Source organism: Camelus ferus, chromosome 35, assembly GCF_009834535.1.
Source record: "Camelus ferus isolate YT-003-E chromosome 35, BCGSAC_Cfer_1.0, whole genome shotgun sequence".
In the NCBI taxonomy this organism is placed as follows: Eukaryota; Metazoa; Chordata; class Mammalia; order Artiodactyla; family Camelidae; genus Camelus; species Camelus ferus.
In genome coordinates, this window is record NC_045730.1 from 17,872,909 (window position 1) to 17,892,188 (window position 19,280).

The window sequence follows — 19,280 nt, forward strand, 5'->3', positions numbered from 1 at the left end:
TGCTAACTCTTACCCCTGTGAGAAACTAATTTACTAACTAAAGTGCAGTGTTGATATGTGGATCTTTAGACTTAAATATCCAGTCAAAACACTGTTTTCCAAAATTACCTAGATCAATTTCTCCATCCCTTTCAATGAGGTTATGTCATATATTTGTAATACAGTTAGTTTTCTGTATCACAGTCTGCATTCCATCCCAGGATCCCCGAACATCTTGGTTGATTTTTTTTTTTTTGATTTGCATGCAACAAAGTTTTTACAAATTCAAAGTTTTAACAAATTCATAGAGTCATATATCCACCACCCCAGTCCCACAGAGAATTTCTCCATGCTATTCTAAAATCCGCCTTGTGCAGTCATTGGTAGTCAACCCTTCCCCTAACCCCTGGCAACTACTGATCTCTTTTCGGTCCCATAGTTTTGCCTTTGTCATAATGTCATAGAAGTGGAGGCACGTAATTTGTAGTCTCTGGGTTGCTTCTTTCACTTTAGCGAAATGTACTTTCAGGTCATCCGTGTTGTGGGAATCAACAGCTGTTCCTCCCATCGCTGAGTCGTATTCCACTGGCTGGATATGCCGAGGTTCTTGACACAGTCTCCTGTTGCAGGACATCTGGTGGCCTCCAGTTTTCAGTGATTGTAAGTAAAGTTGCTGTGAGCATTGGTTAACTTGCTTTTTTGTGATCCTCTTGGTATTTTCATCTGTCACAGTTGTCAGCATACAGGTCCTACAAGTATTTTGTTAGAGTTAAACTTGAGTGCTTCGTTCTTTGTGCTATTTTAAAAAGTCTTTTTTAATTTCAAATTCTATTTTTTATTACTGATATAGAAGACGATGGATGACTTTCCTACATTTGCATTACATTTTTCAAACTTGCTAAACATGTGTCTTTGGAAAAAAAAAAAAAAGGATATCATCTGTCTGTATTTTCCCACTTTTCAGTAAAATCCTTAATTCAAAGGAATTTGGAAAAGATGTTTGAAGAATAAACTTATAAAAAATTTTCACGTTAGAGACAGTTCACAGAAAAAGATCCACAAAGTGTTCCCAAACGTGTGAAAAATGCTCTACCAGCTTGATGTGAGAGAAGTAAAAACTGAAACTTGGTTAAGAAAGCATCTCTCAGACTGGCAAAATGAAAAAGCTAGTAACACCATTGCTGGCCAGGCAGAGGGGAAAAGCCTCATCTTCCTGATACAAACTCATGTGGAAGACTTTTGGCCGTATCTAGCAAAATGACAAAAACACTCTAGGACTCAGTAATTCCACTTCTAGGAATTTATCCTTCAGATATTCTTGCAAATATGCAAATGACATATGTATGAAATTATTTAGTGTAGAATGAATAGAAGAATGAAAGAACTTAAGTGTGCATATCCCCACGTTGGCGGAATGTTACATCACACAATGCAATGTGGCACGGTCATAAAAGCAGATCCTTAAAATACACTATAAAGTTTTTTAAAATAATGTACAGGAATAATTTAAGAAGAAAAATAAAAGAATATCTGTGTGTATGTATGTATCATATCTCTGAAAGATACAGTAGTATTGTTGGTTGCCTGTGGGAATGACCACTAGTGTTTGCTTGAGCGGGTGGGAAAGAGAATTTTTTATTGTCCTATTTATGTTTCTGGAATTTTGAGATTTGGTATTAAAAATAGAGTCTTATATCTATACACTTCTAAAATCTTAGAAATAGTTTCCCAACCCCTTTTAAAATCTTCCAAAAGAAAATGGTAGGTTTCAAAGCTATGTATTACAAACAGAAACTTGTGATCATTTCTAACTAAGCTGCAAAAGTCAAGATTGAAAACTGGAAAGGTAAAAATGTATTAGGCAAATTAAATTTCAACCAAATCTTTTATTAATTGAGATATAGAATTTAAGAAAAGAATATAATGGTTGTTCTGTGCAGCCAACAAGAACTTCTTTTCCTTAAATCTGCATATCACAATGAGAATTAATTTCAAAGTTCCATTAAATCTGAGTGTGGAAATTAATGGATCTTGAAACTATCCCTTTAATTGTTGATTCACAAAGTGTTAAAGTTTTCAGAACTAATGAATCCTCTACAATCATTTTGATCTCACTGAAAACATGTTATTAATAATAACAATTCAATAATAGCAAGACATTTTGTGCTATTTAATATAACTTTTGAATGTTAATTTCACCTCTATCTCACTCTTTTTCAAATTTTAGTTTTGTATATGTTTGTAAATTTATGTAACCTGTTTGTATAGAAGAATGTGAGTGTGATTTATAATTTAACATATACCTACTGGGGATACATACTTAATTTTCTTTGTTGATGGATTTGTGATAAACTTGGGAGACTGTTGATTTAGAGAAGAGCTCCCACTTGGATGGGAGGCCCTGGAGGAGCTGAGCAGGGAGGAGGGCTGTTGAGGAAGAAGAAAAAGGAGAGGTAGAAAGGCCCAGAAAATAGTTCTCCCCCACGTCCCAAGAAATAGAATTCTAGAATCTCTAGGCAGTTGGAGACAAAAGAGTTAAGAATTCCTCTTTCTCTAAAGCTCTAAAGAAAGCTTCTTGGTTGAGGCCAAGATCACTGTGCCTTGTAAGAATCAGGGGTGGCTTCATGGGATGTGGGAAGCTGGTGTGAGCTGCCGATCACTGCCTGAGTAAGTAGAGCTGTGTTTCTCCCCCACAGTCACCTGTGGGACGTCTCTGGGCCAGGTGTTGGGAATCTGCATTCTTAATATGACCTCAGATACTCTAATGAAGCCACCTGTCACAAAGAACCAGCAGGGGAAACCTCTGGCATGAAGAAGGTTGTACTTGGGGCCACCACTGCTGTGGGGTTTTGTTTTATTTTGATTTGTTTGAGACCAGTATGAGTCTAAGATAAGGGATGAAAACCAAGTGAATTTGTAAGCTGTGTATCATCAACCTGGTTGGTCTCCGTCTCAGTGCCTGGCATGACGCTGGGGTTTAGCTCTCTGCCGTACACCAGGGACTTTTGCTATAAAGGGCCAGATAATAAATATTTCAGGCTTTGTGATCTACACTTCTATTCTCTGGATGAAGCAAAGTTGTCTGACCTGCTCTCTGATCTTTGACAGGTTCTGCCTTCGACAGGTCTGGGGATGAAGGCTGCCAGCATTTTGACCCTGATTGGCTGCCTGGCCATGGCCGCTGAGCCCAAAGTCTACACTCGCTGTAAACTGGCAAAAATATTTGCAAGGGCTAACCTGGACAATTACCAGGGCTTTACCCTTGGAAACTGTGAGATTTCTCCTTTCCTATTATCTTTCTTCCCTTGATCTCCCTAGAGACGTCAAAGGCCCCATCTACACTCACATCCAGCTTGTAAATGTTCCACCCCATGAGGGACAGCTGCTAGATGTCAACTTGTCATCCACTACTGCTGTCGAGGGCTCCTCTCCTCTGCCCTGTCCTTCCTGTCCTCACTCCCAGAGTCCGGCAAGGGAAGGAAAAAGCAGTGCCACTCTTGCTGGCCCTGTAGGGGGCGGACCTGACATTTAGTCTAGACTAGGCTCAGCCACTGACTAGGTGTGCCACCCTGCCCGCCCTGTGCCCCTCGGGTGCACTGCCCGCCCTGACCCTCTCCCAGGGGCTTGTCCGGAGCAGAGCATTGGTGTAATATGTTTAAGGGAGCTCTCCCTTAATAGCAGGTTGGAGAAAATGCATTTTTTTTTTCCTGGCATTTCTGGCTTTTTCCTCCTCTAGGGATCTGCATGGCGTACTATGAGAGCCGCTACAACACCACAGCTCAGACCAACCTGGAGGACGGAAGCATCGACTATGGCATTTTTCAGATAAACAGTTACACGTGGTGCCGGCGTGGGACGCTACAAGAGAGAAACCACTGTCACGTAGCCTGCTCAGGTACGCTTTTGGTTTTCCAAACACCCCATCCTTGAGGACAAAGACAGGAGAGATGATCATGGAATAGCCACCCGCCTTTGCTTTTAACTAATACATGGAGTCCAGATGTGCAAGCAGGTCTGTACCAGGCCAATAATTATTCAGCAGTTACCCGCAGCGACACTTACCATCCTGTAGCCAACTGGTCCGGAGGTGACTTATTCCTTTTAGGGTGGGTTTCATGAAGGCCTGCCTATTATAAAAATAGGGGGTTTCACAAATGACCTTACTACCCTTTCATGCATAGAGGCATTAAATATGTTCAAAAACTGAGAAGCTGTTTGCTAACTGCTTTCCATAAGCAATTCACTCAAAGGAGGCAGTTTATGTCTCTTTGTACAGAATGAAACAAATAAATATACTTCATACAGCATTTCTTTCTTTTTTTTTTAACTTGAAGTATAGTCAGTTTACAATGTGTCCATTTCTGGTGTACAGTGTAATGTTTCAGCCATACATATACACACATCTATTGGTTTTCATGTTCTTTTTCATTATAGGTTACCATGGATGTTGAATATATAGTTCCCTGTGCTCTACAGAAGAAACTCGTTTATCTGTTACATATACAGTAGTTAACTGTTTGCAAATCTCGAACTCCCAGTTTATACCTTTCCATCCCCTTCCCCCTCAGAAACCATAAGTTTGTTTTCTGTGTCTGCGTTTCTTAAATAGTAGAAACGATAATAGAATTTGCTTCTAAATCTTCTGCTTTAATCATTTAAGAAATATATGAGTTGAGCACGGCAGAATGCGTCAGACATGAGCTCTGGTGTTAAGGATGAGAACACGAGCTTTCACAGAGCACACAGCACATCTGAAAATGTCTGTATTTCATTTTCTTCTTTGAGGGATATTCTTTCTATATATAAAACCCTGGGCTGGCAGGTGTTTTTCTCTTATCTTGTTAAACATGTCCGTTATCGTCTGCTTGACTTCTCTATTATTGAGAAGTCAGTGATTTTCTTCTCTGAGCTCCCAGGGCTTAACGTGTCCTTTCTCTTCAAGCTCAGTTTACCGTTTCCTCTTTATCACCAATTTTCAGCAATTTGATGACAGTGTCTGTTTTGTGTATGTGTGTGTGTGTGTGTGTGTGTGTGTGTATCGTGCTTGATATTCACTAACACTTTGGATCCCTGAGTGGATAATTTTTCACTCTTTCTCCTTCTAGGAATCTAATAACACATGTGTTAGATCATTTGATATTTCCCATGGGTCACTGAGGCTCTTCATTTTTTTTCCAGCCTCCTTCCCTTTCTGTGTTTTGTTTTCAGTCATTTCCATTGCTGCTTCTTCAAGTTCTCCGGTCCTTTTTTCTGAAGAGCCTAATGTATTAAATTCATCACTTGAATGTTTCATTTCAGATGTATTTTTCAGTGCTAGGTAATCTTTTATTTCTCTCATTTGATTCGTGTTTTCCTGTATGTCCCTGACATTGATAAACATACTAATAAGCACTGCTTTAAATGTTGCGTCTGCTAATTCAGTCGGTGCTGTGACTTCTGGGTCTGATCTTTCTCCTGGTTGTGGGTCATATTTTCGTGCCTCTTCATACATGTGATCACTTTTCACTGGATACTAGACGTCATGCATGTGACGTTGTTGAGTGCGTTATGTTGTCTTCCTATAAAGATGGTTGAATTTCATCTTGACAAGCAGTTAATTCTGGTCAGGGAAGTTCTAGACTGTCTTTAAGGGAAATTGTTTAGCCTTATTGTCAAGGCTTGTAACTTTTAGCGTCTCTTGAGTATCCCAGGCTTCAGCAAAGTCTCTCTCCTCTGGCCAGTCAGAAATTAAATGTCTCCCAGTCCCGTAGTTGCTCAGGTCCCTGGTAATTTCTCTCTGACTAGCCTCGTGGAGCTTTCTTCTTTACATGCCCAGCTTGGCCAAAGACTCCAGGCATCTCTGTTCATATTCCTGGTGCTGTCCTGCGTGGCTGCCACCTCTGATCACTGTCTCCTCCACTTCCGTCCTGCCTGGGTTGTACCTTCGTGGTCTGGAAAGCGCCCCTGGGCAGAAGGGCAGAGAGCATCGCAAGTTTACCTCACTTCTCTTCCTCAAGGATCGTGTTCCTGCGTTGCCTGATGTCTGATGTCTGAAAATAATGTTCCCATATGTTGTGTCTAGTATTTACAGTCGGGGAGGAAATCCGTTCCTCCATCGCGGCCATGCTTGACTTTAACATGCAATTTACTAATTTCATATTGCCCAATGTAGTTCCAATTCAGGAAGTCCGGGGCCAATGTCTGTCTGCAAGACAACCATGGATTGGTTCTTGGAAGTTCGAATGTTAGATGGTTCATGGTTAGAGGTGAAGGAGCACTCATCTCCGTTTTCTCATCATAAAAAGCATGGGATTTTTTGAGGCAGCTTTAAAATAGAAAACAGGATGTTGGTTTTAATATCCTAATCACCCCTCAATGACTGGCCTCCCTCAGCCTCCGGCCAGAGAGACTGTAATTATGGACATTATCACTCTGTCTGATGTATTGCAGAAGTAGGGGCATTCATCATGGGAACTTGGGAACAAGTTAGCATCAGGCTGTGTTTGCGAGGTCCGTGACATCTCATGTGTTACAGTCCATACACACCCCGCGCTCGTCTGCTGAAGCTATGCCTTCCTGTTCCCATACCAAATCAGCGTCTTAAAATTGCTGCCAACCTTCCCAAACTATTTGGACAAAATATTTGTTATATATACATATATATAAGCATGTCTATGTATACACAAACACATGTACATATAATAATATAATAGCAATCTTTATTTCCCTCCAGTAACACACTCCTCACTAAGAGATGATTACGAAAAAGATTATTGCCTCCCGCATCTAGTCTTGCCCATGTATCTCTGTTTCTCACATCAGCCTGGTCTCTGCGTTGGCTGCTGTCACTCTGGAGAAGTTAAGGAGATGTAAATTGCGGGCATGGTCATGACATTTTCCTTGGGGGTAGGAGGACGCTGGGCAGAGACAGACTTTGCATAGAACTAACTTAACTGGAAAAAACTAGTTCTTTTTGTGTAGATTGTTGCTGTTTTCTGTTGTGGGATGTGGGAGAACCAACGATTCAATTGAACAAGGCTTTGATGTTGAACAGAACCCTTTCCTGATTCATGTGTGACTAGACGGAGTCGTCTATTTAAAGTCAGTTGAGCAGAAGCTGTTCTTGGCATGGCTCCTAATACATACTTGCTCTCTGAACTCATTTCTGCCCCTCTGCTGTCCCCGTGTGGCGGTTTCACTGTGTTGCTCACATCTCAGCCCTCCCCCAGATTCCTCTCCCACCCCCCCCCAACCTCGCTGAACAGATTTTCCTAAGGAAAAGCGAAGTCACGCCCAGCTTGCACATTCACAGCATCTCAGTTGTGCAACAAAACGCCAGCAAAGCGGGACATGGACAAGCACCTTACACCCACTCCACGGCCTGGGCCTGCAGCGCCCACAGCAAAGTCAACAAGCTGCGCACCTGCTGTGTGAGTGAGAGCAAACTGAGGCAGCACACGCACAGTCACTGGCACTTGGTTTACAGTGAGAAGTAAAGCTTTGTTAGCTTATAAAAGTCTTTTGCTTTGTTTCTAGAGAGATAATTGTTTATAATAATGGCTATTACTGTTAGCTGACCTTTATGAAAAATGTGCCCTATGTCAGGCACATAGTAAGTCTCTTCATGCATTACCTGCCTCCTGTATATTATTACCATGATTCCAACCATTATTATCCCTATAAACTGAGGTCACACACCCAGTAAATGAGTCTGCTTTCAAACCTAGGGCTACTTCCTTCCAGAGCACTTAAGCTAAGATTCTGACTAACAGAACACTGTATGCTAATGAAGTCGATAATAAAATTATAACTACTTCATTAATTTTTCAAGTAGTTATTTATTTATTAGGAGATTATCCAAACGTAAGTGCTTGGTATCTAAGGCATGTTCACATTACTGAGAAACACTTTGTTCTCTGTGCATAAATGCTTGATAAGTGCTAAGATACTCTGGTTTGTGATTGAAAGTGGTTGGGGCCTGGTTCCTAGGAGAAGTGGGTTCAGTGGGGTCTCCAGGGATGGAAGGACACAGATTACACACGGTGGGGGAGAGGCAATCCTATTATACCCAGATTGGCGTGTATCAGGGGCCTAAACGCGGAGAGCAAGGCAGGTGTTTGGGGAGAGGAGGTTGCCTGGCCGGAGATGCCGCATGCTGACTGGTGGGAGGAGTGTCAAGCACTGACTCTTCTAAGGTTCTGCTCTTGTGTGGCAGCCCGCACTCAGGGACCGAGTGAGCCAGGAGTATGAAGACCAGGCCACAGGGGTCCAACCTGGGCAGCTCCGATGAGCGACATTCGCCCCCAGGCTCCAGGCCAGATGGTGGATCGACGGGTCTGTATCACAGCGACCTGACGGGTCTTGTCCTGCCTGGTCCTGCTTCTGCCCATATCTTCCATAACCTGCAACAGGAGTGATGCTAGACTTTTTGCTTTGTTTCTTTGCCTTTTCTGTCATGTTTGTGCTGAGAAGGATTTTGAGGCCACTTCGGGCGAAGTGATATCAATGAACACATTTTCAGTCGAAAGATTTGTTACATCTGAGAGCCACAAAGCAACAAAGGCAAAGATTGATGTATTTGACACAAAACTTAAAAATGTCTGCATGTGAAAAACATCTTGGGCAAAAAAAAAAAAAAAAAAAAAATTTAATGCACAAGCCAGAAAGTTATAATCTACAAAAGTTTACTAATTACCTATAAAGAGGCCTTACATGTAAAATTAGCAAGAATAAAGAAAACACTGTGGAGGAGGGAGGGATAAATTAGGAGTTTGGGATTAACAGATACAAACTACTGTATATAAAGATAGGTAAATAACAAGGACCTACTGTAGAGCACAGGGAACTATATTCAATATCTTGTAATAATCTATAATGGAAAAGAATCTGAAAAAGAATACACACACACACACACACAAAACCGAATCACATTGCTGTACACCTGAAACTAACACAACATTGTAAATCAATTATACTTTAATTTAAACAAATTACAAACACAAGGGATAAAAAACACTGTACTTGTGCGTTTCTTTAGCACATAAAAAACATTGTTCTATTGCCTTTTCCCTAAACACATTTCCAGAAACCCTTCAGGACTGGTCTATTCCTCTGAAATGTCAGAGTCTGAAACTCTAAGATGTGGATGGTCTAGAAACAAAAACAATCCTTTGATTTGTGAAGGAGCGTAACAAAAAATCAGGATGTGGCTCACAGTTCTTCCAACCCTCCTGTTCCAAAGAGCAGTGAAGAAAATCCGATTTGGGTCCCCCCCCCCCCGCCCCCGCTGAACAGCGAAGTTTCAGCTAGCCTTTCACTCCCTCTTTTGCAGCCTTGATCACTGACGACCTCACAGATGCGATTGTCTGTGCCAAGAAAATTGTTAAAGAGACAGAAGGGATGAACTACTGGTAAGAGCCTTTCCCTGGGAGACTCAGGCAGACATGGGCGAAACCTGCAGTCTGTCCGCGCATCACAGCTGCGGGGAAGTGGACCAGCTCACCTCTGCAGAGTGGGCCAGCGATGTTCACGTGGCCTTGTCTGTAGCCTCTGCCGCTGGTGTGCGGGTGTGCGGTGACCCTGATAGAAGGGCTCAGCATGGGGAGGAGAGGTGGGTAGGGAGTCATGATCACTTACAATTGCTTTTCACGTTAGGGTGTTCCAAACAGTGGAGAGGTGCTTTCTCATGTGATTTGGAAAGCATCAATGAACACAGTACACTAGAGGGGGAAAAAACCTTGAGAATGCTCTAGATTTGGGTAAGAGTTTGGAGGGCTATGGTAACATTTGGTGGGGAGCAAGAGCAAGCAGTGGGGAGAGGTTACAAGAGAAACTGACTGGAAACCTCCCTAGTTTGTGCATGAGACATGCTCAGCTGGCGCTTACCAGCATCTCTGCGGCTGTGTTTCTTGTGAACACTGCCAATCAGGTCACCTGCCTGGGGAACCTGACTTTTCCGAGATGTGGACATTTAACTAACTTATTTTACATCCTTATAAAAGTTGTTTACTTGTTGCTGAGGCTAGTATGGACAGGGAGGAAACCAGGGAACGTCTTCATAAGGCAAAAGGATGGAGTCTTAGATCTCAAGTGAACTAAACCCTGGGCACCACTGATTATTTGGGTCAACTGCTTATGGTGTTTGAACCTCTCGATCTTTGGCTTTTCATGCTCCTTTCTAATGTTCCTGCTCCCCTCTCCTCCTTAGGCAAGGCTGGAAGAAAAACTGTGAGGGCAGAGACCTCTCTGAGTGGAAAAGGGGGTGCAATGTTTCATGAATTGGAATTGCTCCAAGGACATGCCGTGACTCCCTAGGATTCGTAAGAATGTCACAACGGTCGTGTCATCTTGCCTCCCTTTCCCTAATATTCCTTCTCAGAGCTGGAGAGGGAAAACCAAGCTATAATTTTTTAGGAAATAAATACTTCCATTTGAGTGTCTTGACTTTGACCTGAGTCCGTTGCAATGATGTCGTAATAGCACAAGGTTATACTGGGTTCAGGAGGCATCAGGAACCCAATGGTAGACCAGACAGAAAATGTTGAGGACTAACAGGGAGCCAGCTGGGAAGTAAGGGGACAGATTCTAGGGGAGGGAGCCCCAAGAGTCAGGCAGAGCTGAGTCCCCAAAGAATGAAGAACCCACATAAACAGCTCTACACCCTAATGTCCCACTGTCCACTCAGTGAACCTGGTAAGGCGGTGATAATGTTGTGATAAGAAACTGAAAAACTATTTCCAAAGGTCTTGGAAACTGTAAAAGGGAATATAAATCCTAGTTGCTTATTTTAATACACTTTTGTTGAATGAAGATAACTCAGGAATAGGAGTAATATTTTCCTCTTGAATTTCTGAGGGCCTTGATTGTGGAAAATTATCCAGGACAAGGTTTTTTTTAATCTCAAATGATTATTTGCAGAAATACTAAAGCAAACGTCTGGGGAGGGAAGCAGTAGGATTGCATGCTTAGAACTCTGATGAGTTTTGCAAAAAGATCAATCAAATTAGAGGGCCAGACAGCTTTCCTTCCCCTGGGACTTCAAAGCGTTCTTTGGATTTGGATTTTTTGTTTTGTTAAAATTTTTCCTCCTAGTCTTTGAATGGCTGGCACTGGGTTCCATGCCCACCTGGGTCATAAACATGGTCCCATCGGTTTTAATGAAGCAGGAGGTTTGGCTGAGAATGGGGGCTGCCAGGTAGATGAATGGCAGGATAATAATAATGAAAATGCATACTTATGGACGTCTCTGTGTGCTGATTGTTGACTTAGTAGCGCTAAATGGATTCTGAAATTTTCAGAATTTCTTCAGCGTCCTTAAAGAATGATGTTTTGATTCTTACATCAGATGTTTCAAAAGCTTTTTCCCTTGCTTTGTAATGCCTATTAAATTGTCACAGGATTCTGTCTGTTTAGACATATATAAAATGTTTATATTCTTTTGGCAAGGAGCAGTTCAGATTTTTTAAAGCCTATGTCTGCAAGGGAAACCAGTGGATGTGAAATGAGCCAACAGTAAGGCCCTGGCAGCTGGCCCCTAGGGAGTGTTTATGGCTGCTTAGGTGCTATTGCAAAACTATCAGTCTGCCCAGGATGGACCTTCTTCTAAGGGGGCGACTTACCTGCAAGCATAACCGTTTTCCTAACAAACCTCAGTTACGTGCATTCTCCGGGTCAAATGGCATTCAACGTGACCCTGCTCCATCCACCTAACGTTACGGAAGGGCAGCCCCACCCACTTCTAACCCCAGCAGGACAGAGAATGAACAAGAGAAAACTCAGAGAGCAGAGCCGCCCTGGAGAGAAGCATCCCTGTGTGGAGCAGAGGGCATCCTGGGAATATCTCTTTGGGATCTAAGCTGCCCAGCCCCAACGTTCCATGTAATGAAATGCCCTTTAGATAGTCAGGTCAGTTTCCTGACCAGGCTAATGCAATCTGTAGGCCTAAGTCTGGAAACAGTTTTGTTATGAGGATATAAGCATGGTTTTTGTGTTTAATAGATTTAATGTAAATGGATGCTGGAGTAACGTGGGGAGCACTGGGGATAAGAGCTGCAAATTCGTCTCTATTTGGCCCCATTAGAATGCTCATCAAAACTGCCTGGAGGAAGCAGGAACATTCTCTCCGGCAGAGATGAGCTGAGGAAGGAATGTGTGTCGATGACCAGGGGCAGAATGATTTATGCTCCAGACCAGAGGTCAGCGAACTACACTCATTCATCTGCTGCCCCCCTTGATTTGGGAGTCGTATTTTTAATGAGGAGCCATTTGGGGGCCACAGGAGCCAGGACTCCTTACAGTAAAGGCAGGGAAGCGTGCTCCTTCCAGGGCTAGAGCGTTTTATGGGTGTCTGTGCTCCTGGTTGTCCCCAAACCTGGAAGATGGTGCCGCTTCCCTAGAGCCCCACCTGCCTGAGGTCCCTGTGGCCCTCCCACCCCCAACGCTGTCCCCCCTGCGGTCTTCCCCAGGCCTAGCTGTGTGCTATGTAAGGACGGTGTGTGCTCCACGAGGGACTACCCAGGACTGGTGGTCTCACCCAGTATGGAAGCTCCCTGAGGCCTGGACCAAGGATTGGAATTGCGGAGTTTTAATTCTGTAGCCTGCTCTTTTCACTCGCTCTCCTACAAGACTTCCCCCAATTAATGTTTTCTGAAATATATACGCTGCATAAGAGCAGCGCCATAGTTAGCGGCCTGTCCCAGAATTCATTTCCTCTTTCCCCCATGATTGCACATTTGGGTTAACCAGGAGTCTTTTTAGGCTTGGACTCCAGGCCAATTTTTGCAAAGGGCTCTTTCTTTTCTTGCTGCTTACGCTCGCCTCCAAACTTCACGAAAAGCCCTAAATCCATAATTTTATGGGGTTCTTGTTTCCACAGACTCCTTGACTGCTTTGGGGGTGACTTCAATAGGGACTAGACATAGACTATTGGATCACATTTTCCAAACAATTAGGATTTGCCATTTGGTCCCACATCGAGAGAAAAGACTTAAAGTTGGTACTGCCCTGAAAAACCCAAACCTTGCTGTTACCATGCTGTTTCACGTCCCGTAAAATGGGGATAATAACGCCGGCTGTAGACAGTTGAGGTCAGGATTAGCATCACTCTCAGAAGTACGTGGCACAAAACATCTTTTTTAATAAAAACTGGTGACTGTTCATCTATTTCTACATTTTTCTTTCTCCAGGATGTTTTCTAACAGGTGACTTCAGACACTCCCATAAGATGAACTACATTTCGTGTGAAATAATGACATTTCCTGGAGGGAAAGCGGAAGATCTTGCCCAAAAGAAACCACCCGTGAAACCAAGGCTGAGTTGGTTTTGCTAGATCCGTGCCGCTGAGATTTCCAGGCTACAGGGTAAAAAGTGGAAGTCTAGGTTCTCCCACCCACCCGCCAGCGCGCCCCCACTGGCAACATAATTCTTGGCAAGGAAAAAAAAAAATAAATCTATAGTTGCCTTGAAAAGCCTTCATGCAGAATAAAGCCAGGATTCATAAGTAATCGGACTTCTGCATCACTTTTCAAAACAGTATCCTGTTACTAGCTAAAGCAAACAGAGCGGTTTCAACCCCGGGAACTGACAGGCAGTGCAGAGGGCAGATTGGAAAAGATTAAATATTTGTGCAAAACCCTACACACGTCCCTTCACAAAGGGCCGCCTTAGTCGGAACTAAAAGGAAACAGGAATCAGGGGAAGGGGATGCAGGGACTAGGAGCCTTATCTTTCCAGAGGAAGGACTGGCTTTGGAGGAGGAGGTGAAGGGGAGAGAGGGGAAGCAGGCGGTGCGGTGCAGGTGGAGCCTCTGGTCACTGCAGGCTCCTGAGGCTGCACTTTTGACCCGCGAGGTGGAGTCAGGCCACAAGGGCTCGGGGAAAACGGAAGCAGGATGGTGAGAGCTTTGAAGCTGCCAGGCTGTGATGGCAGTGAGGCCAGACAGAGGCACGTGCGGAGAAACCCAGACTCTCAGCAGTGCTACAGTAACTTGTAGGGGCTGGAGAAGGGGGTATGGGCTGGAGAAGGGGAGATCGGCTGGGGCGGAGTCCAGGGAAGTGCACTGTGCAAATCAGATCTGCAGGCTGTCCAGAGGCCTGTCAGTGGGAGCAGAGGACAGACTAGAAAAGTGAGATTTTTCAAAAATTGTTGAAAATTGCAGTTTTCAACTCCACTGATCGTCTATCCAAGGCAGCTCCTGCGTCTGAGACATTTTAGTGGCTGCCAGAAACTTAGAATCAAAAAAAGAAGAAGAAAGAAAAACCTCAGACAATACTGTTCTGTGCTGGCAGTAGGGAGATTGCTGATAAGATGAGAATCTTTCAGAAATTGGGATTTTCCTGTGGACTTTGGAGCTCCTTGTGGCCCTACCAGGAGGACTAACACAGGATGCTCTGCATAAAAAACAGCTCCTGGGGCTTGGGGGGGAGCCTTTGAACACAGCTCAAATGACCCGCCTGTGAGGAGGAGGAGGAGGCCCCAGGGGGAAGGACAGCCCGTGGCCCCGTGGGCTGGCTTAGGGATTGCACCAGAGCGGTGGTCCTCCACCCCAGCTGCACAGAAGCATCACTGAAAGGATTTTTAAATGCTGATGCCCAGGCCTGGCTCACTTGCATTAAATCAAGCTCCCTGAAGATGCTGATGTGGGTCTATTTTTAACTCCCCAGCTAATTCTTATGTGTGGTCAGGGCCATGAACCCCAAGCAAGAGACTTAAAGAAATCCTGCTGGAGGAAGGCTTTTTTGTACCCAAGTCTCCTCATTGGGAGAAGAGCATCAAATACCCTCCACTTCCTGGCTGCATCCTGGGTCCTCAGGAAGCCATTGCCCTCAGAAGGCTTAGAGCCAATCCCTGGATCTGAGACACTGAACCCAGTCATCCAAGCAAACAGGTGAAATGGAAAATAAGTTTTTGGGGGTGGTAAGCACGCTGCAGTGTATACAGAAGTAGAAATATAATATTGTACACAGGAAACATATAATCTTATAAACCAGTGTTATCTCATTAAAAAACTATAAAGTTTTTTAAAAAGCAGACTGGGCAAGGGGGATAGAAATCAGACAACAGTCAACAAATATTCAAGCAACTACTACGCAGCAAGAGCTAGGCTGTGCAAATGTTGCAGTGAAGCAGTGGCAAGCGATTCCAGTGCTCAGAGCTCCAAGTGTTCTGTGCAGGGAGGGGAGGAAAACCACCCACGGGCTGATGTACAGGTGCAGAGAAGCCTAAAGTACAACTTTCAGAAAGGTAAACGCATAGTTCTTCATGCAATATGAAATAAACACGTGTCGAAGATTTTATTCAGCTCAATAAATGAGGGAACCAGTAAGACATTATGACCAGTTAAATGAGATTTTAAAAGCTATATAACGATAGATAATTAACAAAAGGAATGAAAGGGTACGATTAATGGGTTAGATACAAAACTGATTAAGGTCTTAGGGAAAATAAACTATGTTCTTTGGATCATTTTTTTTTCCAGCCTGATAGAAATTATTTGCATCTCCACCAAAGAAGAATCTATAACTTAATATTGTGACTTCTCCGAATCTAAGAATGCTAAGCAGCAGGAGACTAAGTTGAAGAAAGTGCATTAGATAATCCTTAGTGGGCTTTGGACCCCATGTGGCATTGAAAGGACATGCTGTGCACCTACTTGTCTTATTTCTAGGTTTTTGATGATTTTTCTTCACAGTGAGAGAAAGGCGAGGGGGCTGCTGGGCTGGAGAAGAAACAGCTACGTAGTCACACAGGGCCCAGAGTCCACACAAATACAAGCCGGTAACATCCAGGTGCTGCCCCGTCGTGCTGTGTAGCCGTGCTAAGGCACCACCCACACATCCAGTGTGGCCTCTTAAGCTTCTGGGAAGATGGAGTCAACCCTTTACAATTATTGGAACGTGTAAAGCCTCCCGCGAGATTCCTGGGAATTCCCAAAGAGTTTCATGCTCGTGCACCCCTCTGGCTCTGAGCTCCTGGTCCATTGAAGGAGCCTCTCATTTCCTTGCTGCCTCGTCCCTGACAGAAAATGCATCCCTTTCCCTCATTTGCACAACCCCGTGTTTTGCATTAAACCCACTCACGTAAGACATGTCTATAGACTTTACTAGGAGGCTCAGGAAGTGGGAAAGAATAGGTTTCAAATGCAAACACCTCAGACACTAGCAACTCCTGCTCCCCCCAAAGATGCTTTTCCTCCTTTTCTTTCTGAACAAACTAGTGGTCATCTTTTTTTTCCAAATCATCTTGGCTACTAATAACAGATGCTCAGAGTTTTACCTTCTCTTTAAGCAGTGGATTAATGAGTCATCTTACGTGAAGTCTGGTCTCTCCTTTAGTGAAAACTTTGGTGCCAGCTGATAGGAAAGGGATATTTCTGTCCACTTTTATATAAAGTATCTCTGTCTTCCCACCCACAGCACTGTATCTTGTGTCCCAGCTCCCGCCCCTGTGGCTTGACCCATCCCCATCACGGCCAACAGCTTTGATCTGCCCCCACCCCACCGTCCCCACTGATTGGATGCAGGCCTCATGGCTGGGCCTGGGGCCAGGCAAGTGAGGGGCGCCCCGACAGCCTTCAAGGTCAACAATATCTTCACGCACTAAACTAATGGGGAAATAAAACCCTGTGATGAACAGAATGTCAGATTTTTAAATACAGGCAGGATCAATACCACTGATTCTTTTCCTTTGGCCTCAGGCTTTAATACAGCTCTTCACAGCACTATGAGTGATTTTTGACATCATCTTTAAATTTTTGTATTTTCATTCATTATGGGACTTTTTTGCATTCATTTTGATTTTTAGAAAGCAGTGCTTTTGAATACTGATACCCTCAGTCACAGAATTTTTGCCTACCCCCTTAAATTCTGAGCTGAGGCCTCACCTTGGTCCTGGCCCTGGAAGTTTTCTAGTCAAGGAAGATGATAAAATTAGTGGGAGATGTTTCTGAGACATAAGTAAATAAAGAGAGAGAGAGAGAGAGAGAGATCTATCTGAGAAATACAAGAAGACAGAGAGGTCAGTGGGGCAGTTAGGAATGGCAACGAAAGAGGGTCATCGGACTGGCAGAGCCGGGGAGCAACGGATAATAAACAGGACTCGTGGTCCAGGGGCAGAGAAGCTGACGGAGACAGTCAGCTGAGCCCCAGTCTCGCCTTCTGGAAACTAAGCCGGTCTCGCTAGACCTCAGTTTCTCACCCTGGCTGCTCCCCTGAGGAGATTTTCTAAACTGCGATTCCCCATCCCTCCCACAGGTGATAAAGTCACAACCTCTGAGCATTTCCAGCAGCCCCCAGGTCACTGTCACTTGCCCCCCAGGTCGGGAACCCCTGGCCTCCTCCAGCTCTGACGTCCTGGACTCTCTTTGTCCCGCTGCTGTTTTTAGAATCATCAATAAGGTAACTTTTTAAGCTTTTTAACTTTGTCTGAATTACAGAAACCTTTGAGAAATCTTGGAAGACAGCAGTGTGCCCCTCATTGGAAAAATGCTCATGTGACATATACCCAGTTCTGTCTCGGGGATCCCAGAACACCTCCCCCACCCTCGGGAAGCCATCAGTAGGCTCTGAATTACAGGTTCCTCATCTATTGTAAGCAGCAACCAGAAAAAATGGATTCCTTGTGCCCATCACTGTGCTAATTGCTGTATGAAACGATTTACGTGGACCCATCGCTCCCTCTGAAAGGCTGGCTGAGATACATGTGGGAGCCAAGATGGTGAGCCATTCCCACGGCCCCCTTCTGAATTCCCATCCAGCCGCCTTCAGGGCTCACACTCTGAGGCCTGAGCCCATGGTTCCCCACCCTGGCTGCTGTGAGATTCACCTGAAAGTCTCTAGAAAATACTCGTGCCTGGACCACATCCACCCCAGAGACCCTTATTTCTGTCATCTGCAGAGGGCATCGGCATCACTTACAAAGCTGCTCCCCGGCTGGGCAGCCCGGGTGGAGATGCTGCCCGAGGGGACAGAGGGAGGGGACAGCGGGAGGGCAGAGCTGGCCCTGCTGTGCTGCGTGAGCTGACCGGGGAGGGCGCGTCCCCGCTAATCACTCCCAGCTGCAGGGTAAGCAAAACTGAGCGAGTTTATAAGCTGCTTAAAGTTTAATAATCCAAAATATAGAGTGCCTTTAGCACCATGTAACAGGAAGAGGACCAGCTAGGGAAGGAGAACTCTGAGGTTTGTTCCTGGTGGTGCCAAGGCTCCCACTCCCTGGAGCCTGCCTGCTGTGTGGAGGTGATGGGCACAGCTACGGGGCTGGGCAGACCTCAGCTCAAACTTAGATCCTCTTAGCCTCTGTTTGACCTTCAAATAGTGTACGGGTGCTACTCACGGGCTGTGGTGGACACTGAGGTGCCGCGTGTGAATTCTAGCACAGAGCAAGAGCGCGAGAAGCCTTTACTGTGATTACCACGAGCCTGCCCAGCACACCCCAGGGCCACTGGGAGGACGGGTGCAGACATGCAGGCGCAGCCTCCCGCGAACCATGAAACACCATAAGGTGGTGTTACTGCCACCAGCCTCCAGGCTTTAATTAGGCTGAAGCCAGGACACAAGTTGGGCTGATTCCAGAGTTCCTGGGAACAGACCTCAAAGTCTCTCAGTTGCACTCCTCAACACTTTCAGAAGAGTCTTTGGAGTCCAGAACTGAGAAAGTTTTGGAACAGCCCCAGCCTAGTTAAATGGGGACCACGGTCAGGTTAACCAAGCCATCTTGTCATTCCTTTTAGCAACTTTCTCATGTGAGGCTGAGTGAAAACCAAGCCCTTAGGGCGAAGCCTGCATGCAAAGTGGCAACAGTGATTGGCTGAACTGGTCAAAATAGGGAAAAAAAATCAGGTGAGCACTACTTCATTCTGGGTATTTTAAATGCCCCTGCAGTGGGCCTTAGAAGAGTTTAGAAGCATCTGAAAGCTTAGGCAGCCTCGCTCAGAAACTGCAGACATTTCCCAAACTTTCTCTTTTGTGTTTTTCCAAAGAGAGTTGCCAAACGTGCCCCGAAAAGCGACTGAGTTCCCCAAATTCCTGGACATGGGTGAACAGAAAGTTCAGGGCATGTAATTCCAGGACTAGCTATAAATGAGTTTGTCCATTCGATCTGAAATTGCCTTCATCCACTTACAGAAATTTTGCTATGTCTAACGGCGTAGCGTATGGATTGTACCCACAAACTTGGGCATCCAAGGAGCAACCCACTACCTGTTTGAACAAAGGAAAGGAAAGGGGAAGAGAGAAAAGCATCAGCTAAATTCTCATAAATATCCCGCTACACTGAACATAAAGTGTTGGGCATACGGGGTCACAGTTTGCCAGCTGAACCATTAGTTT

The 19,280-nt window shown here is 44.7% G+C and overlaps 1 protein-coding gene across 1 annotated transcript; it reads left to right on the forward strand.

Moving 5' to 3' along the window:
• Positions 1–3,036: 3,036 nt before the first annotated feature.
• LOC102518571 (lysozyme-like protein 1) lies at positions 3,037–10,387 on the forward strand. The gene is made up of 4 exons (XM_006177913.2): positions 3,037–3,250; positions 3,716–3,874; positions 9,290–9,368; positions 10,166–10,387. The coding sequence occupies exons 1-4, from the start codon at positions 3,112–3,114 to the stop codon at positions 10,233–10,235; spliced, it is 447 nt and encodes a 148-aa protein (XP_006177975.1). The 5' UTR covers positions 3,037–3,111; the 3' UTR covers positions 10,236–10,387.
• The last annotated feature ends 8,893 nt before the right edge of the window (positions 10,388–19,280 follow it).